This window comes from Terrapene carolina, unplaced genomic scaffold, assembly GCF_002925995.2.
Source record: "Terrapene carolina triunguis isolate 2854851 unplaced genomic scaffold, T_m_triunguis-2.0 Scaffold511, whole genome shotgun sequence".
Classification (NCBI taxonomy): domain Eukaryota; kingdom Metazoa; phylum Chordata; order Testudines; family Emydidae; genus Terrapene; species Terrapene triunguis.
Genome location: NW_020664862.1, coordinates 1237466 through 1263652, shown reverse-complemented (window position 1 = coordinate 1263652; position 26187 = coordinate 1237466). Strand labels below are relative to the sequence as shown.

The following is a 26187-nucleotide window of genomic DNA, read 5'->3' as shown; positions in this document are numbered from 1 at the left end:
GCATCTGCGATTCTTCCCTCTGGGACTGTGGGAGTATTGATGAGACTAGGGCGACCAGACAGCAAGTGTGAAAAATCGGGACAGGGGGTGGGGGGTAATAGGAACCTATATAAGAAAAAGACCCCAAAATCGGGACTGTCCCTATAAAATCAGGACATCTGGTCACCCTAGATGAGACTAATGACCAACCAGCCTTCTTGAAACAAAATACTGTTTAATATGAACAGAAGGAATAAAGTGTAACATGGGAGAATAGAAGGGTTTTCAAACAACAGTCTTCACCCGTTTCTGTCCCCAAGCCTTCCCGCTCTGACGGGGACTCAGGGCAGGCCGTGCACTTTCAGACTTCCCCAGCGATGTCTGTCCCTGTCAGTCTGAAGAGCTTCTCAGCAACTGCTGTCCCAGCTCTGGACAGACTCCCAGCCCGGGCAAAACAAGCTGTGTAACGTGGCTGGAGCCCGGGAATAGGCTCCTCCTGGCTTATATCTCCAGTGTAGTCTCTCAATCTCCCTGGGGTGGTTACTGAGTGATGGCTTTTCTTCAACTATTCCTTCCCTTCCTCCTTGTTTTCCAGCAGCCTGCTATTAAACTAAGATGAGCCACACTAGTTTCACCTTATATAGCCATAACAGAAACATCCCAGTAGTCAACCCAATATAGCCATACAGCAAACATCCCAAGAACTGGGTTTAACACACACATTCATTATTGCAGCTCAGCTCCATGTCTGTTGCAGTGCCAATCCCGGGTGCTATGCATTTTGTGAATACAGAACATAGACAGTGAAAGAGAGAGAGAGAGAAAGCAATAGACTATTTTCATGTGTGAAAAGAAGTTTCATTTCCATGAATACTCATGTATTTGACTTTCAAATCCACTTCCTGCAAACCCTGAATTACAGATTCTGGGGTTACTATGTACTAGAGAGTGACAGCTCAGGGAATGAATATTTCATATATTGATCCCAAGGCCTGTTACCACTCCAGATACAGGCTACAGACTGGCAGAACAGAACCTGAGGAGAACCAGTCAGCTATTAACCCAGGGACAGAGGAGCTACTAGACTTTTGTTTGCTGACAAGAAACTGAATGAGGGCTGATGAAACACGCCACTTTTTAAGTCCCACTGTAACCTTAGAAATCATCTCGGAAAGCAGATCAGAGGGGAAAGAATGGGTTCACGTGTGTGTACGAAAGTACAGATGTGTAAATGTTAGGCCAAAACTTTTCATTGTTATATAAATATTAGAAACCAAACTTTCATGACATGCAGGTATATTGAAAGCCAATGGCAGAGTTGTTGGAATCTCTACAGGAAGGAGCAGTGGTAACTTTACTGCTTAATAGGTATTGCTTTAGAAAGCATTTTAGAAGTACTCCACATACTGTTTGCAATGGGTTTGTGCTGTTAACTCTTTGTTCAGTGAACAGCTGTATGATACTGTCTCCCAGTAACTGACTAGAAGCTTTTTGTGACACTTACATTCAGGGTCATGAATACAGTTCCTCTGTTATACCTGTGCAAGGCTTTCCAAAATATCCTAACAGAACAGAACCGCTGGTCTGTGTTTCAACAAAGAATAGAGGTGAGGTGCAGGAAAGGGGAGTGTTATAGTGCTTGTATCCATGGCTGAAGTAACTTGCACACTCAAATGGATATTAGTGCAAACCTAGTGTTTGCACTATTTACTCCTTTCTGACACCAACCCCTCCTCCACCCAACTAAGTAATTGTCTGCGTTAGCTTCTTTTACTTTGCCAAATATCTGCAGACTTTTGAAAGGGAATAGGCTGCAGGTCCGGCAAAGATGAAAAGAAGCCTGTAGGATGATTGAACTCTCTGGATTCAATCAACATTGGCCAGGAAAAGCACTTCAGCTTCTCTTGGAGGGATTCTTGGAGGTCAGAGTGTATCACCGGGAGCATTTGGTTAGGGAAAGTTAAGAGAGCCCGGTTCTGATCAAAGTGATACATTTAAATCTGGAATGATGCAGTTGATGTCAATGTTATTGAATTCAGAATCTGGCCCTAAGAATTTATCCCATGTACTGTAAAGAGGCAGTGGCAGAATTTGAACTCGCAGAAGTGGAGAAAATAATATATAGAGTGAGGCAAAGACAGACGTTTATAAATAGCTTCAGCACAGGACAGATAACTACAATAAGGATTTTCACCATGCACCTCCCATGTATTTACACACATCATGATACAATGGGACACACTCAGAAGTGGAGGGCCAGAAAGGGTGTCAGTGGAAAGGTCACAAATGTAAACTCACACAGTGCTCAAGCAGGCTGCGGAACTCCCAGCCACAAGATATCAGTGAGACCAAGAGCTTAGCTGGAGTCAAAGAAGGACGGGATGTTTATATGGGTAACCAGAAAATCCAAACACAGTAGTAAGAATTGTTTTTAAAAAGTCTGGGAAGGATCCTGCACTTTCCTGATTTACACCAAAAAGTATGTCTAACTAGTGGGTGTCAGTGGAAACTTTCCCTGGGAGCAAGTTATCTCATAGCTGCTTATTGCAGGGCTTCTTCCACCCTACTATGAAGAATCTAGACCTAGCCACTAAATATTGAGCTAAATGGACTACAGGTCTGATCCAGTCTGGCAGTGCCTATCTTCCAATTGGTGGTGTAAATCCAAGACTATATTTTTGCTGATCATCCTTGAGCTTTTGGGAGCCTCTAGACAGGCACTGAGAGCAGAAATATGTCTCACTAAATGTAATCTAGTCTCCTTTTTTTCCTTTCAGGAAGGAAAGCTCCTCAGACCTACCCAGTACATTATGTCAGCTGTCAATGACACCAAATTCAAATTTGCAGTGTTCCTTTTCACTGGAATACCTGGGCAGGAAGACATCTATCTCTGGATATCTGTCCCCTTCTGCTTAATGTACGTTATTTCTATAGTAGGAAATTCAGTCATTCTGTTCATTATAAAAACAGATCCAAGCCTCCATGAGCCCATGTACATTTTCCTTTCAATGTTGGCCGTCACAGACCTTGGCTTATCAATAGCCACCATGCCAACGATACTGGGCGTATTCTGGTTTAACTCTAGGGAAATCAGCCTCGATGCCTGTTTTGCCCAGCTGTTCTTCATCCACTCGCTTCAATGCATCGAATCTTCTGTGCTCTTGTTGATGGCTTTTGACCGCTTCATTGCGATCTGTAACCCACTGAGATATACTTCCATCTTAACCCTGCCGAGAATTGCCAAAACGGGACTGGTGTTTGTGCTAAGGGGGGTGGCCCTAATATTCCCACTCCCTTTTCTCGTGAAACGGTTCCGATACTGTCGAGCCAATGTCCTCTCCCATTCCTACTGCCTGCACCAGGATGTCATGAAGATGGCTTGTGCGGATATCACAGTCAACAACATCTACGGCTTGTCTGTTGCACTCTTTACAATGGGGTTGGACTCACTGCTCATCTTCCTCTCTTATGTGATGATCCTCAAAACAGTGCTGAGCATCACATCCTCCACAGAGTGCCTCACGGCCCTGAACACCTGCGTCTCTCACCTCTGCGCCGTCCTGCTGTTCTACATACCAGAGATCGGGCTGGCTCTGATACACAGATTCGGGAATAGCTCTTCTCACTTTCTTCAGATTCTTCTGGGCTATGTCTACATGATGATCCCACCCCTGATAAATCCAATCGTGTACAGTGTGAAAAGCAAACACCTTCGTGCGAGGATAATCAGGGCATTTGTGAAGTGAAGGGTCAGTTCATCACCTGTCTCCAGCCCTGGTGACACAAAAAACATGAGCGATGGCCACGACCATTTATTCCATCCTGGATCCTCTTCCCCCTCTGCACCTTCCTGCGCCCCATCTGTTCCCACAAGACTTAGCCCCCTGCTCCTCCTCTTTACCCAAGGCTCCGCCTCCTCTTCAGGCTAGAAGCTAGAAGCCAGGTGATGGTAACAGCTGCCCAGGGAGTCAGCCACCTTGACGATCCCCAGACCCTCTACATTTTACCTCCCAGGATGTACAACCCAGGGAAGGTGGAGAGTCTGGGGCTCCCCGCAGCAGCCTGAGCTCCTGGGGCAGCTGCTACCATGGCCTGAATCTGTCCTGGCTGTGGGGTGGAGCCTTGGGGGAAGTGATGGAAGAGGGGGCAGGGCCTAATGGGAAGAGATAGGGCAGTAGGTGGGACCTCATGGGAAAAGGAGCACTAGGGGATGCGGATCAGATGAAGACCTGAGCAAACAGGGAGGTGGGGGGCTCCAGAGTAAAGGAGCAGGATGGGGCCGGAGGGTAGGAGAGCCTGTGTTTTGGAGAAGTCTGAATAAATGTGACCCCAGAAAGGGGGCTCTTGTATTAAGTATCCCAGGGTGAGAGTAAGTCATTGCAAGGACCTTAGAGGCAAGGGCAGGGAGCCTGCAGGGCTACCTCAGGCCCCAAGGGGGCACTCTGGAGTGGCCGCTGTCTGCAGGGACTTGATCAGAGTGGGATGTGCTCTTGGAAGCCGTTACCATCAGGCAGAGATCAGCCCAGCCGTCAGGCTGCTCTAAACTCCGCTCAGGTAGGGGGAGAACAGGCCAGCGAATCAAACCTCTGGAACTGGCTCCTTGCCATCCCCGCTCTCTGCAGCGCACGGGGGAGCTCTTCTGGAACAGCAGAGAATCCAGCCGGGCCTGTCACCACTCAGATGGCTGGAAGGCTGGTCCTGTGGTCTGGGCACTGCTCTATGCCTCAAGACAGCTGAGTTTGATTCCCTTGCTGTGTTTGTCCATGGGCAAGCCCTTGACTGTCTCTGAGCCTTTGTACAGGTGCTAAGTAATCCTGCCCTACCTCACAGCATTGATGGGAGGATAAATACATTCCAGAAGCTCAGATACTCTGAGACCCTAAGATCAGGGCTGGGTCGGAGTTCCACAGAGCAACACCTCTGACATAGGTCTATAAAAGTCGTCTTACCACAGTGTCCTGTGACAGCTGGCTTCTGGGAAGCCCCATGACTCCAGCACTGTGGTGTCTGTGGCAGATGTTGGGGTGCTTGGGGTGACAGGGAGGGGTAGGTAGTTGGTTTCTGAGGAGAGTGTTGGAATGTCACGGGGTCACTGGGAGTTTCAGCACAGTCACCGGAGCGATGTTTTCCAGCCATTCAGACTGAATGGGTCTAACTGCCAAACAACAGAGCAACAGCCACGGGGGCTTCATCTTAGATGGTCTGGCTGGGAGAAAGCAGTCTGAGGGCAAAGGTCAGCTTCACACCTGTCCCTGTAACACAGACATGGCTGAGCACTATGGTGACTCCACCCAGGCTCACATGGGTTTCAGCAAAGGCTGCTTCCACAAGAAAGTGGCAAACAGAGGGGAAGATTCTCTGAGAGACACAGGGAAAGTAGACTGTGTCCCAAGAGCTCCTTCGCTTCCGGAAAGAATGTAAGTTGGGCCAGTTCTGTTCCTCTATCTCCAGAGCAAAGCCTGTCTAACTTAGCTTGTAGTGATACATGAGATAGAAGAATTTAGACATGTGACAGCTACCTGTTATTTTAAAACCATTTTCTCTAATGCTTTGTGCTGTTTACTAATAAAACTCGTTGGTTTAAGGAGGCTGGTGGTGACTGTATAGCTCTGGTCACAAGCACTCGAAGGGAAGAGACTGAGGTATCCTGTCAGTCCTGCTTGGTGATAAGCATTTAGCATAGAAGGGGTGTTGTTCCCAGCTTGAAGAGTGGTAAAATTAGGATCATAGGAACCTAAGAATGACCATACCAGATCAGAGCAGTGTTCCATCTAGCCCGGTATCCTGTCTTCCCACAGTGACCAATGCCAACTGCCCCAGATGAATGAACAGAACAGGCAATCAAAAGGTGATCCAGACCCTGTTGCCCATTCTCAGATTCTGGCAAAAGAAATAAAAAAGTCTAGGAACACCATCCCTGCTCATCCTGACTAATAGCCATTGATGTACCTATTCTCCATGAATGTATCTAGGGCTTTTTGTACTCTGTTATAGTCTTGGCCTTCACAACATCCTCTGGCAAGGAGTTCCTCATGGTTGACTTAGTTGTGGGAGGAAATACTTCTTTTTGTTTGTTTTAAACCTGCTGCCTATTAATTTCATTTGGTGCCCCCTTGTTCTTGTGTTAAATGAAGGAGTAAATAACACTTCCTCATTTACTTTCTCCACACCTGTCATGACTAAATTGTAATATTCCCCCAACATAGGAAAGGACATGGTTTTTGGGTAAAGAGACCATTTATCCCAGTTTCACTGTGATGATCCTATTTCTTCTTGGCCAGCATATGTTCTTGAATTCAGAATAGCAACTTGTTGAAGTTGCATCCAAGATGGTGGTCTACTCCAGACAATGATTCATAGATTCATAGAATTTAAGGCCAGATGGAACTATTAGGTCATCTAATCTGAACTCCTGCAGAACGTCACCCAGTTACCACTGTACTGAGCCCAATGAGTTGTGTCTGACTAATGCAAAACTTGTGTTCATCTAAAGTGTATCTTCCGGGAAGGCATTCAGTCTTGGTTCAGAGATATCAGGAAAATCCATTACCTCTCTTGGGAATTTGTCCCACTGTTTAAGCACCCTCATTGTTAAAAATATGTGCCTTATTTCCAAATTTAATTTGTCTGGCTTCAGTTTCAAGCCATCGGTTCTTGTTATATCTTTCCCTGCTAGTTTAAAGAGCCCATCAAAAATTTTATTAAGATGATGTTAAAAAGAAAAAAAGTGAACAGAGTTTAAGCATAGAAGTTTCTGGTTATCAGGGAATAATGTACAGATTATCGAGGGTGCAAAGTTTGGTTTAAGATCAGGTGGCTTAAGGAATACATAATCTGCAATATCCCCGATTGGGGGTAAAAGGTTGATAGGGCAAAGTACAGGCATTGAGATATGAGGGTATGAAGTTCATAGAGTGGCTATGTTCGGGTGTGGAGTATAATGAGTGGATATGATAATGAGGATGGATTGACCCTCATTTGGTGAGATTTAATGTTCAGGGAGTTTATGGTTCCAGTTCATATTATCCAACGGAGAAGGTCACTTGGTCCCTTTCTCGTAGTGGGAGAACGATGTCACTCTGGCTCATGCCTCCTGGTACTGGCGGTGGCAGGTGATGTGCTCGATGTAGATGTCCCTGGACCATCGGATGGTGTCTGAGACCATGAGGCGCCGCATGAGCCGGCTACCCGGCATTTCATCCCTGAAAAAGTGCTTGTACACTGCCATCAAGTCAGCTCTCAATCTTCCTTACTTCTACTCACTACGTCCCAGTTTATAAAGCCACGGGTAAGTTGGAAAAAACAGAGGCGGAGAAAGTCCTGGCTGTATTAGTCAGTCCTAGGATGACTGTGAGCCACTGATGTGCTGCGCCTGTGAACAAGACAAATGAGATACTAGAATGTGTCAGCGAGATAGGGAGGTGTTAATATCCATATACCAGGCATTGTTGAGAACTCTTCTGCAAAACTGTAAAATAGGGGTCACTCATATTCCAGAAAGGAGAATTCAGCCTGTAACTGGTGCAGAGAAAGGCTCCAAGGATGATCAGGGCAATAGAGGGCCAGGCTTGCAAGGAGACTTGAAGAGCTTGGCTAGTTTAGCGAAGCACAACGCAAGGCTCTGTGGGGATCAGGTTGCTCTATAAATACATTGGGAGAAGGGGGGTGGTGAACACCAGGGCTGGAGATGAGCTGCTGAAGCTAAAGGACAGTGTTGGCACAAGAACAAATGGGGACAAACTGGCCAGGAGTTAACTGAGGATGGGAAGGAGAAGAGGGTTTCTGACCATCCAAGAAGGGAGAATTCTGGAACAGCCTCCCAACAGGAGCAGTGGGGGGGTGGGGCAAACAAATCAGCTCATTTTAAGATGGAGGCAGACAGTTTTATGCACCGGACAATGTGCCGGTGCTGCCTGCCATAGCAGGGGTCTGGACACATTGACCCAGGAGGTCCTTTCCTGGTCTATGCCCCTATGGGTCACATTCACCTATTTTGCATCACATTGGGAGCTCATGTGGAGTCACTATGACCCTGCTCTGGTCCCTGGCCAATGGGTTTGTCCCTCAATAGATTCAGGAGAAATCATGATTCAGCATTTTCATCTGGAAAAAGAATTGGCCTTGGGTTCCTGTTTAGTGATGTCTCAGGAGTTTCATTCCCTGAGTTTCTGGTAATCTCAGCATACTGAGCTGCCAGCTGCCCCCTCCCCAGCCCCTAGCCCTAGAGAGGAAGGATGGTTCGGGGTTAAAGTGCTGGCCTGCCACTCAGAAGAACTGGCTTCAGTTCCAGGATCTTCCACCAACGTTTTCTATCCCTCAGCAATATGCATTTTAATACAGCTCAATGTAAAGGTATATATCTAGGAGGAAGGGATGCAGCCCATCCTTACCAGATGGGGGACACAATCCGGGGAAGCAGTGACTCTAAAAAGGACCTGGGATTCATAGTGGGTAATCAGCTGAACTTGTACTCCCAGTGCGCCCCTGTGGCTGAAAAAGCTACTTCAATCCAGGATGTACAACCAGGGGAATCTTGAATTGAAGAAGAGAATTTATTTTATCTGGGTATTTGGCAGTGATGTGAGCACTGCTGGAATCCTGTGTCCCGTTCTGGTATCTACAGTTCAAGAAGGAAGTTGATAAACTGGAGTGGGTTCAGAGAAGAGCCACGAGAACGATGAAAGGATTAGAAATCCTGCCTTATAGTGATAGACTGAAGGAGCTCGATCTATTTAGCATAACAAAGAGAAGGTTATGGTGTGACTTGATCAAAATCTGTAAGTACCTATATGAGGAGCAAACGTTTAACAATGGGCCCTTCAATCAAGCAGAGAAAGTTATAACATGATCCAATGGCTGGAAGCTGAACCTAGATACATTCAGACTGGAACTAAGGTGTAATTTTTTTTAACAATGAGGGTAATTAACCATTGGAGGAATTTACCAAGGGCCGTGGTATATTCTCCATCATGGACAATTATTAATCAAAGCAGGATGTTGTTCTAATAGCTCTGCTCTGGCGGTTATTTGGGGGCAGGTCTCTGGTCTGTGCTATACAGGTGGTCAGACTAGGTGGTCACAGTGGTGCCTTCTGGCTTTGGGATCTGCCCAGTGCTGTTAAATGCACTGCCCAAGCGCATGGGGTGTTGTACTGATAACATGTTACAGATTGTGAGGCGCTCGGACGCTGCAATAACTGGGGCCAGAACTAAGAGATTTAGAGAGATTTCAGCTCTGTGTGCCCCATAAGGGTGATTTGGGAAACTGGGTGGAGAACCTGAACTCTTCCCAACACCCCTTGGTGATGCGGCCTGTCATTAGCACAGCCCCCTTTGACGAGGGAGTTCTGGGCCCCTCCTGCAGCTCGGCAGTAAGAGGAGGAATCAGGAGGTGCTTTCAGAGCGTGAAGGATCTGGAGAGCATTGCCTGGCCGAACAGAGCCCTGCTGGTCTGCCCTTCGGTCTGATACTCACCGCACCCACACCATGAGGGGGTTGTTTGGGTCCAATAGAGAGATAGCAGCAGGCATTTGGAGCTGTGCTTCGGTCACGCCCCTTTCTATTAAGAATGTGCATGGCCTTGCTTACATGGCATGTGCATGTCTCATGCCTGAACATGAGAAGAGACCCTCTGCGCTGTGCCACAGGTACCTAGTGACTCTGCGAGCCTGTCACTGTTATGTCCGGCTGTCTGTGGCATAACCCTGTTCCTTACAACTTGGGGCTCTGTAGACCAGTGCAGAGGGAAACGACGTTTCTGCCACTGATGGACTGTGTGACCAGAAATGTCCACTAACACTGGTCTACAATTTTTGAGAAGTCGTCTGCTTCAGAGATAAAATGTGCTATTTATTATGTATTTTGATGTGCTGAATTCAAATATGACAATTAAAACAACTGATAGGCTACTGTTTCTAAGATATTTAAGTTTTTACATTTTATGTCTATGTATATTGTGTAGATAGTAGAGTTTTAATCATCAATTGTAAACCTAGGTCTTTTCATGTGTTTATGGTTGCTTTACATGATAATATTTCACCTGTCCTGTTTATGTAACACTTTAAAAATCAGCAAAAGGGTTATATAAATAAAATTTATTATGAAACAAAAGGTAAAAAACTATTATGTACATAGTTTAGTTCTATTGAGTGTCTACTGGGCACTTCTTGGCTTGTCTCTTGTATTCATTAAATGGAGCATCTCTTGTCACTGTCCAGCAATAGTCTGCAAGCATTGATGGGCTCCATTTGCCCTGATAGCGTTTCTCCATTGTTGCAATGTCCTGGTGAAATCGCTCGCTGTGCTCGTCGCTCACTGCTCCGCAGTTCGGTGGAAAAAAATCTAGATGAGAGTGCCAAAAATGTATCTTTAGTGACATGTTGCAACCAAGGCTTTTGGTTCTACTTAACCATATCAGTAATTGCACTGATGGGAATGTGTTGCTACATGCAACGTCAAACCAAGAAGGCCAAATTACAACACCAGGTTGAGAAACAAATGGAACTAGCTATCAACACTGCCATAGTAATGAATAATCATTATAAGGAATAATCAAATGCTTATTAATATTTAAATGTCAATGTTTTTACTTGAATAGTTTATAAAGGTGGGTTGGACCAAATGTGTCTGTAGTGAGGCCGAGTGGCCTCCCTCCTCAAGGGAGAGCAAGGGTCCACTACACTCCCCTTGATGGGCGTAACCTAGCCTGCCCTGCCTCCCTCGCCGGAAGTACAGGAGCGGGGCCAGAAGTATAAGAGGAAGGCCCTGAAGTTCTGTGGGGGTGGAACCCTCAGAGGAGAAGGACGCCCCGCCAGTCCTGCAGCACCCTGGAGGGGAATCTGTGCCCGGGTGTCCCCGATCCCCAGAAGCGGATGACGCCGAAGAGGACTGGCCGGGACTACCTGCCGCTGTGTACCCAGAGGAGCCGGAGGAGGCCTGGAGGCCAGGGGTACCAAGCCCTGGGGAGGCAGGAAATAGCTCGGGGCAGCCACAGAGCAGCCGGCTGCAGAGCTAGGTGTGGCTCAGTCACCGTGTTGCGGCTGGATCCCCGCCGACACAGGAGTAACCAATCCTGGCATTGCCAGGGCCCTGGGCTGGAACGCGGTGGAGTAGGGTGGGCCGCATCCTCCTGCCATCCCGCCCCGGGGTGGCCGACTTCTTACACTTCACCGGGAAGCTCCTGCTCTGGAGAAGGAACCTCCCTGACCAGCCCACTCCTAGACTGCTGCTTTGCTGGCTGCCTGAGCCCCGCCCAGGCTAAAGACAGCCCTGAGACTTTTTGTTGCTGGCAGCCTGAGCCTCCTCAAGCCCAGGCCAGAGCCTGTATGAGACTGTTTGTCACCCATGCCTATTGTGGGGCGGGGAACTAGAAGACACCCAGGGTCTTGACTAGCCTCAGGGCGGAGACAAAGACCCTAGGCCAGGGGTGGCCAACCTGAGCTTGAGAAGGAGCCAGAAATTACCAATGTACATTGCCAAAGAGCCACAAAAATATGTCAGCAGCCCCCCAGCCCTGCTCCCAGCGCCTCCCACCCACTGGCAGTTTCGCCAATCAGCGCCTCCCCCTCCCTCCCCACACCTCCGGATCAGCTGTTTCATGATATGCAGGAGGCTCTGGGGGGGAGGAGCGAGGGCACGGCAGGCTCAGGGGAGGGGGCAGGGCCTGTGGCAGAGCCAGAGGTTGAGCAGTGAGCCTCCCCCGGCACATTGGAAAGTTGGCGCCTGTAGCTCCAGCCCCGGAGTCGGTGCCTATACAAGGAGCCACATATTAACTTCTGAAGAGCCGCATGTGGCTCCGGAGCCACAGGTTGGCCACCCCTGCCCTAGGCGGTTCCTGGGATACTTGCCGTGGCCAGACAAGCCCCAATAAAGAGACAGCCTACACCTTGGGACCTGCCGTCATGACAGCGGGATGACGTGGCAAGCCCGGAGGCAAGCAGACTGAGTGGCCTCACTCCTCACGGGACAGCGAGGGTCCACTACAGTGTCCTATCCGGAATACTCGAGGTACAAACATGTATATACTCATATATACACCTATGCACATTATTTACACATATATCTATGTATGCATACCATTTATCCACAGTATTCATATATCATTTATCATAAGGAGTATATCTGGTGCTCAACCGTTCAAAGAAATGATCATGCAATCCCTCATACATATCACTATATATATCTACATTAACGAGAGAGAAAATATCATATTGCCTCTGTAGAAATCCATGGAATAATCACACCTTGAATACTTCATGAAGTTCTGGTTGCCCCATCTCAAAAATTATATATTTGAATAGGAAAAAGTACAGATAAGGGTGTCAAAATATTCAGGGGTATGGAACCACTTCCAGATGAAGAGAGACTAAAAAGACTGACTGTTCAGCTTGAAAAGGGACGACTAAGGGGGGATATGACAGAGGTCTATAAAATCCTGAGTGAAGTGGAGAAAGTGAATAAGGAAGATTTATTTACCCATTCACAAGAACCAGGGGTCACCCAATGAAGTTAGTAGGCAGCAGGTTTAAAACAAACAAAAGAAAGTACTTTTTCATACAATGCAGTCAGCCTGAGAAACTCATTGCCAGGGGATGTTGCAAAGGCCAAAAGTAAAACAAGTCCAAAAAAGAATTAGATAAGTTCATTAGGTCCATCAGTGGCTATTAGCCAACATGGTCAAGAACGCAGCCCCAAACTCTGGGTGTCAATAAACCTCTGCATGCTAGAAGCTGGGAGCAGATGACACAGGATGGATCACTCGATAATTGCCTTGTTTTGTTCATTTGCTCTGACGTAGCTGCACTGGCCACTGTCAGAAGACAGGACACTGGGCTAAATGGACCATGGGTCTGACCCAACAAGGCCGTTCTTATATTCTCAAATTGTTCCACTGATGGATGTGTTGCTGCAGAGAAGCATTTCCAGGGGCTTCCTCTGTTATACAGCTGGCATCGCCACTCTAGTAGACGTCCAGAAGCAGCCCAGTGTAGGAGGCTGGAGGGGTGGGGGGAGGTGAGTGCTGCCACCTACGGGTGTGGTCCTGTAGCACCAGGCACAGAGGCTCATGGTTTCAGCTGGAGCTGGGCTGGAAAACAGTTTTTTCCCCTTCCATGAGAAAATTTTGACCCAAACAAAAATATTAACTTTCCAACCATTTTGGGGGGGGACTTTTCATAGAAAATGGATCATTTTTCTCTGAAAGCTCAGCTGCCATGATGCTGCTGAGCTAAAACTATCTGGATCCCTAAGAGAAATTGGCGACTTTTCATTTGCCTCGTCCTCGTAACATAAATGAAGGTTGCACTGACGGGGTCTGTGGCTGCACTCTGGGTATGGAAAGGTCAAAACTTCCTGACCAGTCTATGGCTGGGGTATTCTGCCCATCAGCTACTCTAACCAGCCCTCCCATCTCTGTGCAGCCCCCTCCACCCTGTACAACTCACCCTTCAGCAGGTCCTGTGGGCAGTGGCTTCTGTGACAGGCCCTGGTAGCACATCTCTGAGGAGCCTGTGCTAGCAGGGAGCTGGAGAGGGGCCTAGAGCAGTTGTGGAGGTCCAGAGATTGTGGGCAGGGGGGCCTAGGAACCAGTCGATCACGGAGATCTGTATATAACTTTGGGGATCCCTGGATCCTGGGTCCCCCTTTCAGTCTTCAGGGAGAAGGGAAGGGACTTCCCCTCCTGGAACGATCCGAGGGAAATTTCCATGTAGGGAGCCTTGTGGACTCTCCCTTCCCTGGCCTGCATCCTGGGTTTGTAATGCAGGAAAGGGGGCTGCTGGGGAGAAATCTGGTCCTATTTATAATTATTATTCTATTTTATTTTATTTCAGCAAGATCACAGATGTGACAGCATCATCATTACCACGCGGCCACCTCCGAGGTAGTCATGTGACTAGCCCAGATTCCAGGAATAGAGCCTGCAGCAAGGCTGGCGCTGCAATGCACTTGGGTAGAATCACCTCTTATCCCCTGTGATTTGGCTTCCTGCAGTTTGCCATTGGCCGTGATGCGAGTAAAGCTGATGCACACTAAGACAGGCAGCTGAGGTTCCCTGATGGCTAAGTGGCCCCCAAGGGAATGTGCAGACATGCTTCATAAAGACACTTGCCTCCCTATCTGAACAGATACTGCCTGCTGCCCTGCAACCTCTCCAATGACCTTTGTCCTTTTGGCTGAAGACCTCCGGTGTCAGTGGCTCCCCTTCTAGCAGGAATTGGGTACGTTGGCAGGTTTCACTATCTTTAAAATGTGAAGTGAAGGGGAAAGGCTGTGAGCTGTTTCCATTTGGAGATGTTTTGTGCAGCAGCAGAGGACTCAGCTGGGCTGTCGGGGTGACTCAGTGATGGGGCTGGAGGGCAGGCAGTGCTAGGTAGCTTAGGAACCCCTGCCCTACAGCTGCCCATGCTCCACGGTGGATTGTTCAAGCTACACAGAAATCTGAGATCCAAAGTGAGCTTGGAGTTAAAACCCCGATGCCCCAAGTCAGGATTTCTCAAGGGTCCTGTTTCTAGAGGTGCTGTGTGCTCTGGGCCCGATTCTGCTAGAAGCTGAGCGAGACGAAACCCCACGGAATATCAGTGACTAGTTCCCAAATCGCCCCAGGTTTATTTGCTCCTCAATTGCTCCTCAATTCAGAGCTGTGTTGCTGTTGGTAACAGGTCTGATAGGGCCTATTAATGTTTCTGACTGGCTGAGGGCTCCAGGTTTCTACCCTGTAGATTCCACTCAGAGTTACAGGACTACCTGCACGTCTGCCCCCTCTATGCTCTCCGAGTTCCAGATGTGAGGTGTTGTACCCTGCCCTCTCCTGGGGTGGAATCCCGCTATTCTCCCACCTCATACTGGGCTCTGGCTACAGAACAGTGTTGGTCAACTGTGCTTGCCCAGCAGGTCCAAGTGCGTTTGGCACCTGTGGCTCTTCCCTCGGGAAGGCTGTGAGTAGTGGTGAGACAAGTGACCAGTCAGCCTTCTAGAACCAAAATACTGTTTAATCAAACAGTAGGAATAAAGTGTAACATGGGAGAATAAGAGGGTTTTCAAATAACAGTCTGTACAAATCTCTGACCCCAAGCCCTCACACTCTGACACGGACCCAGGCAGGCCGAGGGCATTCAGACTTCCCCAGTGGTGTCTGTGCCTGTCAGTCTGAAGACCTTCTCAGCAACAGCTGCCCCAGCTCTGCACAGACTCACGGAACTGGAAAAACAAGCTGTGTAGTGTGGCTGGAGCCTAAAAATTGGCTCTTCCCAGCTTGTAGCTCCGGTAAAGTCTCTCAATCTCTCGTAAGTGCTGACTGAGTGATGGCTTATTTTGAGCTGTTGCTTCCCTTCTTGCTTGTTTTCCAGCAGGCTGCTATTAAACTAAGATGAGCCATACTGGTTTCTCCCAATATAGCCATGACATAAACATCCCAATAGTTAACCCAATATAGCTCTACAGCAAACATCCCCAGAAATTGGTTTAACACACACATTCATTATTGCGGATCAGGTCCATGTCTGACACTATTCCATTCCCGGGTGCTATGCATTTTATTAATATAGGACATAAGCAGCAAGAGAGAGAGAGGGAGAGCAATAGACTGCTCTCATGTGGGAAATGAAGTTCCATTTCCATGAATACTCATGCTTTTGACTTTGAAATCCAAGTCTTGTAAACCCTCATCCTGGTGGAAATAAGAGGTTCTGGGGTTACTATGTACAAAAGAGTGAGAGCTCAGGGAATTAATATTTCATATACTGATCCCAATGGCTGTTACCACCCTGGGTACAGGCTACAGACTGACAGAACAGAACCTGAGGAGAACCAGTCAGCTATTTACCCAGGGACAGAGGAGCTACTAGACTTTTGTTTGCTGACAAGCAACTGAATGAGGGCTCAGATTGGGGTCTTTTCAGATTCTGAAGAAATCCAGATGACAGACGCTACATTTTAAGTCCCAGAGAAAAGATCTCAGAAAGAAGATCAGAGGGGAAAGAATGGGTTGACGTGTGTGCTAGAGTACAGATGATGTGTAAATGTTATGCCAAAACTTTACTTTATCATCAAAATATTCCAAACAAACTTTCATGACCTGCAGGTATATTGAAAGCCAGTGGCAGAGTTGTTGGAATCTCTACAGGAAGGAGCAGTGGAAACTTTACTGCTTAATGGCTTTTGTTTTAGAAAATATTTCAGAAGTACTCCAAATACTGTTTGCAATGGGTTTGTGCTGTTAACTCTTTGTTCAGTGAACAGTTGTATGTTTCTGTCTCCTAGTAACTGACCAGAAGCTGTTTGTGACACTTACATTGAGGGGCATGAACACAATCCCTCTGCAGTACCTGTGCAAGACTTTCCAAAACATTGTGGGAGAACAGAACCACTTGTGAGTGTTTCAGCAAAGTGTAGAGCTGAGGTCCGGGAAAGGGGAGTGTAATAGTGGTTGTATATAATTTACGTCAATCACCTCTTACACAAGCATGGCTGAGTAATTTGCACACTCAAGTGGATATTAGAGCAAACCTAGGATTTTTTCACTCTTCACCCATTTGCGACATCATCCCCTCCCCTGCCCAGCTGAAGTAACTGTCATTGTTCGCTTCTAGCTTGCCAGATACCTAGAGACCCTTCCATGGGGAGATGATGCAGGTCCTGTGAGGATGGCGAGAAGCCTGTAGGATGATAGAACTCTCTGGATTCAGTCAATATTGGCCAGGCACTTCGGCTTCTCTTGGAGGGACTCTGGGGGGTCAAAGTGCATCATCGGGAGCTTTTGGTAAGGGAAAGTAATAGAGCCCAGTTCTGATTGAATTTACACATGTAAATCGGAAGTGACAGTGACGTAGTTGAAGTCACTGTTATTGAATTAAGAACCTGGCCCTTAGAACTTATCTCATCTACTTCAAAGCGAGAGTGGTATAATTTGGACTCTCAGTAGTGGAGAAACTAAACCAACATATGTAATGAGACAATGACACACGTCTATAAATAGCTTCAATGGACATTTTCACTATGCACTTCCCATGTGTTTTAACAAATCATGATACAATGGGCCACACTGAGAAGTGGAGGGCCAGAAAGGGTGTCTGTGGGAAGGTCACAACTATAAAATCACACAGCGCTCAAGCAGGCTGCGGAACTCCCCGCCACAAGATATCAATGGGCCAAAAGCTTAGCAGGATTCAAAGAGGGACTGGATGTTTTTATGGGTAACCAGAAAATCCAATTACAGTAGTGAGGATTTTTTTAAAGTCTTGGAAAGTCTCTAAACCTTCCTGATTTATACCACAAAATATGTCTAACTAGTAGTCTCAGGAGGAAACTTTCCCTGGGAGCAGTTTATAGCTGCCTATTTCAGAGCTCCTTCCTCTGCAGCGTCTGGAACTGGCCACTGGATACTGGGTTAGATGGACTACGGGTCTGATCCACTCTGGCAATGCCTATCTTCCTATCAGTGGTGTAAATCCAAGACTATATTTTTGCTGATCTTCTTTGAGCTCCTGGGAGGGTTTAGACTTGCACTGAGAGCAGAATGATGTCTCATTAAATATCATCTAATCTCCTGTTATTTTTCCTTACAGGAAGGAAAGTTCAAAATTCATTGGCCCTTCCCAGTACATTATGTCAGCTGTCAATATCACCCAATTCACACATGCAGTGTTACTTCTCACAGGGATACCTGGTCAGGAAAACATTTATCTTTGGATATCTGTCCCCTTCTGCTTAATGTATGTTATTTCAATAGTAGGAAATTCAGTCATTCTGTTCATTATAAAAATAGATTCAAGCCTCCATGAGCCCATGTATGTTTTCCTTTCCATGTTAGGCGTCACAGACCTTGGCATATCGATAGCCACCATACCGACAATACTGGGCATGTACTTGTTTAACTCTAGGGAGATCAGCCTCAATGCCTGTTTTGCCCAGCTGTTCTTCATCCACTCGCTTCAATGCATTGAATCCTCCGTGCTCTTGTTGATGGCCTTTGACCGCTTCATCGCGATCTGTAACCCACTGAGATATGCCTCCATCTTAACCCTGCCGAGAGCAGCAAAGATGGGACTGGTGTGTGTGCTAAGAGGTATGGCTGCAATGTTTCCACTCCCCTTTCTCCTGAAACGGTTCCAATACTGTCGAGCCAATGTCCTCTCCCATTCCTACTGCCTGCACCAGGAGGTCATGAAGATGGCTTGTTCGGATATAACAGTCAACAGCATCTATGGCTTGTTTATTACACTCGTAACAGTGGGTTTGGACTCACTGCTCATCCTCCTATCTTATGTGATGATCCTCAAAACAGCGCTAAGTGTTGCATCCCACGCAGAGTGCCTCAGGGCCCTGAACACCTGCGTCTCTCACCTCTGTGCTGTCCTGATCTTCTACACACCAGAGATTGGCTTGTCTGTGATACACAGATTCGGGAAGAGCTCTTCTCCCTTGCCTCCGATTCTCCTGGGCTATGTATCTCTGCTTGTTCCGCCCCTGATGAACCCAATCGTATATAGCGTGAAAAGCAAACACCTTCGTGTTAGGATAATCCGGGTGTTTGTCAAGTGAAGAATCAGTTCATTACCCATCTCCAGCTACTGCCACCTTTCCTTCCTGGACCCTTCCAACTGAGACAACATGACATACTGATTACCACTCTATAGAGAGAGGTTCAGATGGGATCTAAGGCTTGGAACAATGGGAGAGTGGCCGTCTTCACTAGCTGGTGAGGGAGGTCAGGGCACTGGGGGAAGGAGACCAAGGCAGGCAGCAGCATTTACAAAGTGACTGTTTTCACGGAGAGCCAGGGTACCGGTGGGATGTTGGCCCATAAAGAGCCTTGTCAGTGGCTGCTCGGACCTCAGAATTTCTGTTGATACAATCAATAAAGAGAAGGGATGTGGATGTTGTTTCCCATTACACCTGGCCTGTCACTGTCCCGTCTCTGGTTAAACATCCATGGGCCAGGAAAAAAACCCTGCAGATCTGTTCTGCAGTCACAGTCCAGGCCCTTCCTTAGTGCTTTGGGTGCTGCGTGATCCATGGGGGCTGCACCAGCGGTGGATAGGGGCTATTCGAGGGGCACAGTCACCCACCATTTCCCTATACTCTTAGCCAGTTGCTTGTGACTGAGTTGTTTCAGAGATATGATTAACACAGGGGATCCAGAAAAAGCCATTCAGGCCACACCCCCTCCCCCCGTTGACAGCTCTGCCCACAGCACACCTGCTGAGCTCACTCCCCACCAAGGCAGGGCAGTGTGTAATTGAGGGTCTGAACCACAGGAATCCTAGGAAGAGACTCAGGTCCATATTTCCTTCTCCTTCCCTCGGTTTGTGCTGCCCCAACTGCTTATAAAGGGGTGGAAATGGTCCTCAGCCCCTTCACAGAGGCACAGCTAGCTCCTATCCCAGCCCAGCCTGTTCAATGTAGGGTGACCACCTATTCAAGAGACAAAAGCTGGATACATGCAGAAGCCACTTCCCCTCTGTGATCCTGCCCCATCCCTTTTTCTTCCTCCTTGAGACCCTACACTCTGCTCTTCCTCTTCCCTCAAGACTAGTGTGATAGGTTCGGTCACAGAGATTCCCTTGGGACTGTCACCTGATGTGCTGGAATTACCTCTGAGCCAGTTTTCCCTGCCAGCTTGGGACCTCCAGAACCCTGCCTTGTTGAGCCAGACACTCTAGCCTGCTGTAACGCAGACCCAGGGTCTGGGCCATGCTCCCAAAGCTGCATGTTTTACCTGAAAACTGCTTAGCAGGTTACCTGTCTCCACCACCCAGACACCCAGTTCCCAATGGGATCCAAACCCCAAATAATAAGTCTGGAAGGCTGGGCCTGTGGTCTGGGCAGTGCTGTGTGTCTCAGGAGAGCTGGGTTTGATTACCTGCCCTCTGTGACTGTGGGTAAGCTATAGGCTGTCTCTGCACCTCTGCACAGGTGGATAACAGCCCTGCCCTGCCTCACAGCGGTGGCGAGAGGATAAATACATTCAAGATGCTCAGATACTTTGCGACGCTAAGCTCAGGGCTATGCCAGTGTTCCACAGAGCAACACCTCTGACATTTGTCTATCAAAGGCCTCTTACCACAGCCTCCTGTAACAGCTGGCTTCTGGGAAGCTCCCTGAGTCCAGCCCCTTGGTGTCTGTGGCAGATGTGGGGGTGCTTGGGGGTGACAGTGAGGGGTAAGTAGTGGATTTTTGAAGGGAGTGTTGCAGCGTCACGGGGATCGGTGTTTGTGAGCCATTGAGGCTGAACTGATCTAACTGCCGAGCAATGGCCACAGGGGGTTCATCTTAGATGGTCTGGCTCGAAGGAAGGAGTCTGAGGGAAAAGGTTACTATGGTGACTGGGCCCAGGCTCACACAGGTTTCAGTAAAGGCTCTGTGATGGGTTTGGTCACAGAGATCCCATTGGGACTGTCACCTGATGTGCTGAAATTACCTCTGAGCCAGTTTTCTCTGCCACCTTGGGACCTCCAGAAACCTGTCTTGTTGAGCCAGACATGCTAACCTGCTGCAACGCAGACCTGTGGTCTGGGACAAGCTCCCAAAACTGCAGGTTTTAGCTGAAAACTGCTCAGCAGGTTACCTGTCTCCACCACCCAGACACCCAGTTCCCAATGGGATTCAAACCCCAAATAAATCTGTTTTACTCTGTATAAAGCTTATACAGGGTAAATTCATAAATTGTCCACCCCCTAAAACATGGATAGAGAGATATGCACAGCTGTTTGCTCCCCCGGGTATTAATCACTTACACTGGGTTTATTAACAAACAAAAGTGATTTTATTAAGTATAAAAAGTAGGATTTAAGTGGTTTAGAGTAATAACAGACAGAACAAAGTAAGTCACAAAAGCAAAATAAAACAAATTCGCAAGTCTAAGCCTAATACTGATTACAGGTAATATCTCACCCTCAAAAATTTTCCAATAAGCTTACTTTACAGACTGGACTCTTTCCTACTTTGGGCCCAATCATTTCCCCGGTACAGTCTTTCTTAGTTCCAGCACACATCTCAGGTGATAAACAGGGGTTTTCTCATGACTGGAAGCCTCCTTTGTCCTGATCCACCCCTTTTATATCTTTGTCACAAGGCAGGAACCTTTTGTCTGTGCTTGTCCCCACCCCTGCCTCCTCCATGGAAAAGTACAAGGATTAAGATGGATTCCAGTATCATGTGACATGGTCACATGTCTCTGAGACCTCTAGTCTCGATTCCTCCTGGGCTGGCCCTCATGTACACAGGAAGGCTTGCAAGTATACAGAGCCATTCACAGTTCATTGATTTCTGAAGCACCCTTAATGGCTTCCACTTAATATGTTTACATCAGTGATACAGGTTTATATCTCATTCTCCTAACTCCAGACATAGAACTTATACATGCAAACAAATGGGATGAACACACTTAGTAGATTGCAAGCTTTCTAATGACACCATACAAGAGACCTTTTGCATAAAGCATATTCCAGTTACATCATATTCATAAGCATATTTTCATAAAACATATGGCGTGCAACATCACATCCTGCAATGTCACAACTACACTCTGTGCTCCTCTTCATTATCCAAGGCTGCAGCCCCACTCCAGGCTAGAAGGTAGAACTGGACCATGGCAACAGCTGCCTAGGGAGCCGGAGCCACTGTGAGGAGCCCCAGACTCTCCACCTGCCCTGGGCAGGGGCTGGGGGGCCCAAGAGAAGCCCTCAGCCTGTTTCCCCACCCCACGGGATGCATCCCAGAGAAGATGGAGAATTGCAACTCCCCAAAGCGGCTTGGGCTGCAGGGCAGCTCTTACTATGGCCTGGCTCGGTGGAAGTAGAGGAGCGGGGGAAGGGTCTAGTGGGAAGAGATGGGGAGGTGGCAGGGCCTCATGAGAAAAGGAGGAGCAGGGGGTGCGGCAAGTCTGAACCATGCTGACCCTAGGAAGCAGGGTGGTGGTGGGTTCTTGAGTAAAGGAGGAGGATGGGCCCAGTGGGTAGGAGAGTCTGTGTTTTGGAGAAGACTGAATAAATGCGACCCCACAAAGGGGTTCTTGTTTTAAGTATCCCAAGCTGAGAGTAAGTTATTTCAAGGACCTTAGATGGAAGGGCAGGGCACCTATAGGGCTACCTCAGGTCCCAACGGGGCTTTTGGGGTAAGCTGTTGTCTGCAGAGACTTGGCCAAAGTGTGCTCTATTCTTGGAAGCCATTACCACCAGGTGGAGATCAGCCCAGCCTGCAGGGTGCTCTAAACCCCGCTGAGACAAGGGGAGAACAGGCCAGAGAATCAAACCTCTGTAACTGGCTCCTTGCATCCCCGCTCTCTGCAGCTCAGGGGCGAGCTTTGCTGACACAGCAGAGAATCCAGACAGGCCTGTCACCACTCAGCTAGCTGGGAGCCTGGCCCTGTGGTCTGGGCATGGCTCTGTGACTCAAGAGAGCTGGGTTTGATTTCCTTTTCCTGTGTGACCATGGGAAAGCCATTGGCTGTCTCTGAGCTTCTGCACAGGTGAAGAATAGCCCTTCCCTGCCTCACAGCAGTGGCGGGAGGATAAATAAATTCAAAGTGCTCTGAGATCCTAAGATTAAGGCTATGTCAGTGTTCCACAGAGCAATGTCCCTGACATTTGTGTATGAAAGGCCTCTTACCACAGCCTCCCATGACAGCTGCCTTCTGGGAAGCCCTGTGACTCCAGCACCTTGGTGTCTGTGGGGGATGTGGGGGAGTGACAATAAGGGGTAGGTAGTGGTTTTATGAGGGAAGCGTTGGAGCATCATTGGGATGCTGGGAGTTTTAGCACAGTCACCAGACCGGTGTTTCCAAGCCATTGAGGCGGAATAGGTCTAACTGACAAGCAATGAAGGAAAGGATTTCTGAGGGGATGTTGGGTCTAACTGCCAAACAATGGAACAACAGCCATGAGGGTATCATCTTAGACATCCTGCTGGGAGAAAGCATTCTGAGGGAAAAGGTCATCTCCACACCTTGGCTCAGTAACATGGAGATGGCTGAGCACTATGGTGACTGGGCCTAGGCTCACACACGTTTCAGCAAAGGCTGCTTCCACATAAAAGGAGCAAACAGATTGGAAGATCCTGTAACAATCCTGATTCTTCTTGGCCAGTGTCTACCCTTGTTGAGTGCCTATCGGCATTCAGAGGAGCAACTTGTTCAAGTTGTATCCAAGATAACGATCCACTCAAGACAATGATTCATAGAGTTTAAGGCCAGAAGGAGCCATTAGATCATCTGGTTCAGATGTTGTCAAACGGGGCTGTGGGCCATGCTGGGATGTGTGTGGAAGTACTGAGGGGAGGGGAGTTAGAAGCTTTAGGGAAAAATCTTTCTGTGCACATTTTACCCAGAGCAATGAATAACTAGCCAAGCTGATTTCTCCAGACTGATCCGGTCCTCAGATGGATTTGACTCTAAATGGCGCTGTGCATTTTGATGGATTTCTGTTAAGCTTGCACAACATGATAAGAAGTTGTTGCTGTCTGTACATGGATCCATTTGCTATGGTGCTGTGTGCACATTTCATTGTAAACACCATGGAGGAAGGAGAGCTAGGCAGGCAGTGGCATTTACAAAGTGATTGTGTTTGTGAAGAGCCAGTGGGATGCTGGCCCATAAAGAGCCATATTGCTGGCTGCTCAGACTTCAGAATTCCCGTTGATACAATTAATAAAGAGAAGGGAGGTGGATGTTGTTTCCCTTGCACGTGGCCTGTCCCTGTCCCATCTCTGGTTAACAAATCTACGGGCTGTGAAAAAAGTGGCACAGCTTTTCTGCAATTGCAGTCCTGGCTCTTCCTGAGCGCTCTGGGTGCTGCGTGATCCATCAGTGCCGCAGCAGCCATGGATGGACGCCCACCCTTCCCCTACCCCCTCATCAGTGTGCTTGTGACTGAGTCGTGTCAGAGACACGACAAATGCAGGAGTCCCATGAGCGGCCGTTCAGGCAGCCCCCTGCCCCTGCATTGATGGCTGAGCACACCGCACACCTGGTAAGCCCAGAGCTGTGTGTGTGAGTGCACAGGAGTCCTGGAAAGAGACTCAGGCCCAGATTCTCTCCCCCGCTCCTCCCTCTGTACTGCCCCAGTAATCCAAAGGTTTGGAAATGACCTCAACTCCCCCATCGAGGCCCGGCTCGTTCCTATGCCAGCTCAGCCCCTTCGGAGTAGGATGACCACCTTTTCAAAAGTCAAAATGGGACACATGGAGGAGCCCTGTCCCCCCTCAGTGGCACCACCCTGCCTCTCTTCTTCCACCTGAGGCCCCACCCCCTACTCCTTCTCTTCCTCCATGGCCCCGACCCTGCCCAGGCTGGAAGCTGGAGCCTTGCCGTGGCAAGAGATATCCAGAGAGTCCTGATGTTTCACTTCCCTGGGCAGGAGGGCGAGGGGACACGAGAGCATCCCCTAGTCCGTGTTCCCACCCACCAGGACACGCCATATATTGAAGGTGGCGATTCCAGGGCTCCCCACAGTGACCTGAGGCAAAGAGGAGGAAAAGGGGGAAGGGCCTCAGGGAAGAGATGGGGCAGGGGGAGGGGTCCTCGTGGGAAGAGGAAGAGTAGAGAGGCAGTGGGGACGGTGCTCCTGCATGTGTCTTGCTTTTGCCTTTTGAAAAGATGGTCACTCTACGCAGAATGTGCTGGGCTAGGATTGGAGCTAGAGGTGCCTCTGTGGGGGAGTTGAGGACCATTTCCAACCATTTTCAGTGCAGCACAAATGGATGGCGGGAAAAGGGAATCTGGGCCTGAGTCTCTTTCCAGGACTCGTGTGTGTCAGACCCTCACTCACACACGCAGCTCTGCTCTGCCTCAGTGAGGAGGGGGCTCAGCACATGTGGGGTGTGCAGAGCCATCAATGGGGCCGGGGGACGGGGTGCAAGGTGCCTGAATAGCTTCTCCTGGGTCTCCTCCATTAATCATGCATCTGACACGACTCAATCACTAGCACCTGGCTGAGGAGGTAGAGGAAGGATGGGTGACCACGCCCTTTCAATAGCCCCTGTCCACAGCTGGTGCAGTGCTCATGGATCACACCGCACCGAAAGGGCTCGGGAAGCGCCAGGACTGTGACCACACAATAGCTCTGCAGCTTTTTTCATGCCCCATTGGATATTTAACCAAAGACAACGGGACAGTGAGAGGATAGGTGTAATGGGAAACAACACCCACATCCCTTCGCTTTATTGAATGCATCGACAGGAATTCTGAGATCAGAGCAGCCACCGATTCAGATGTTTATGGGCCAACATGCAACCAGCCCCCTGGCTCTCCACGAACGCAATCACTTTGTAAATTCTGCTGCTTCCTTGGTCTCTTTCACCCAGTGCACTGTCCTCCCTCACCAGCCCCTCTCCCATTGCTCCAGGCCTTAGACCCTGTTTGAACTTCTCTTCTTTTACCAGCGCTGGAGCCAGTTGATGAACTGACCCTTTGCTTTTTGAATGCCTTGATTATCCTCATACGAAGGTGTTTGCTTTTCAAGCTGTACACAATCGGGTTCATCATGAGCGGGACCAGCAAATAGATATAGCCCATGAGAATCTGAAGCAAGGGAGAAGAGTTATTCCCGAATCTCTGTACTATAGACAAGCCAATCCCTGGTGTGTAGAAGAGGAGGACAGCACAGAGGTGGGAGACACAGGTGCTCAGTGCCCTGACGCACTCCGCATGGGAAGCAATGCTCAGCACTGTTTTCAGAATCATCACATACGATAGGAGGATGAGCAGCGAATCCAACATCACTGTGGAGATTGTGACAAACAAGCCATAGATGCTGTTGACTCTGATATCCGAACAAGCCATCTTCATGACCTCTTGGTGCAGGCAGTAGGAATGGGAGAGGACATTGGCTTGACAATATTGGAACCGTTTCAGGAGAATGGGCAGTGGGAATACTATGACCACCCCTCTTAGCACACACACCAGTCCCATCTTGGCTATTCTCGGTGGGGTTAAGATGGAAGCATATCTCAGTGGGTTAGAGATCGCGATGAAGCGGTCAAAGGCCATCAACAAGAGCACCGAGGATTCAATGAATGTAAGTGAGTGGATGAAGAAGAGCTGGGCAAAACAAGCATGAAGACTGATCTCCCTAGAGTTAAACAAGAATATCCCCAGTGTTGTTGGCATGGTGGCTATCGATAAGCCAAGGTCTGTGATGGCCAACATGGAAAGGAAAATGTACATGGGCTCATGGAGGCTTGGATCTGTTTTTATAATGAACAGAATGACTGAATT

At 48.4% G+C, this 26187-nt stretch overlaps 2 protein-coding genes and 1 pseudogene across 2 annotated transcripts; 2 read left to right on the top strand and 1 right to left on the bottom strand.

Moving 5' to 3' along the window:
- Positions 1-2783: 2783 nt before the first annotated feature.
- On the top strand, positions 2784-3725 carry LOC112107347 (olfactory receptor 51G2-like). The gene has a single exon (XM_024201005.1). The coding sequence runs from the start codon at positions 2790-2792 to the stop codon at positions 3723-3725; it is 936 nt and encodes a 311-aa protein (XP_024056773.1). The 5' UTR covers positions 2784-2789.
- Positions 3726-16618: 12893 nt separating this feature from the next.
- LOC112107348 lies at positions 16619-18515 on the top strand (annotated as a pseudogene).
- A 5840-nt stretch (positions 18516-24355) lies between these two features.
- On the bottom strand, positions 24356-26142 carry LOC113407899 (olfactory receptor 51G2-like; the record flags this gene model as incomplete). Its single annotated transcript, XM_026658751.1, has 2 exons — positions 24356-24427; positions 25378-26142. Coding segments are annotated over 2 exons (837 nt in total), but the record flags the coding sequence as incomplete, so codon positions are not given.
- Positions 26143-26187: the final 45 nt, after the last annotated feature.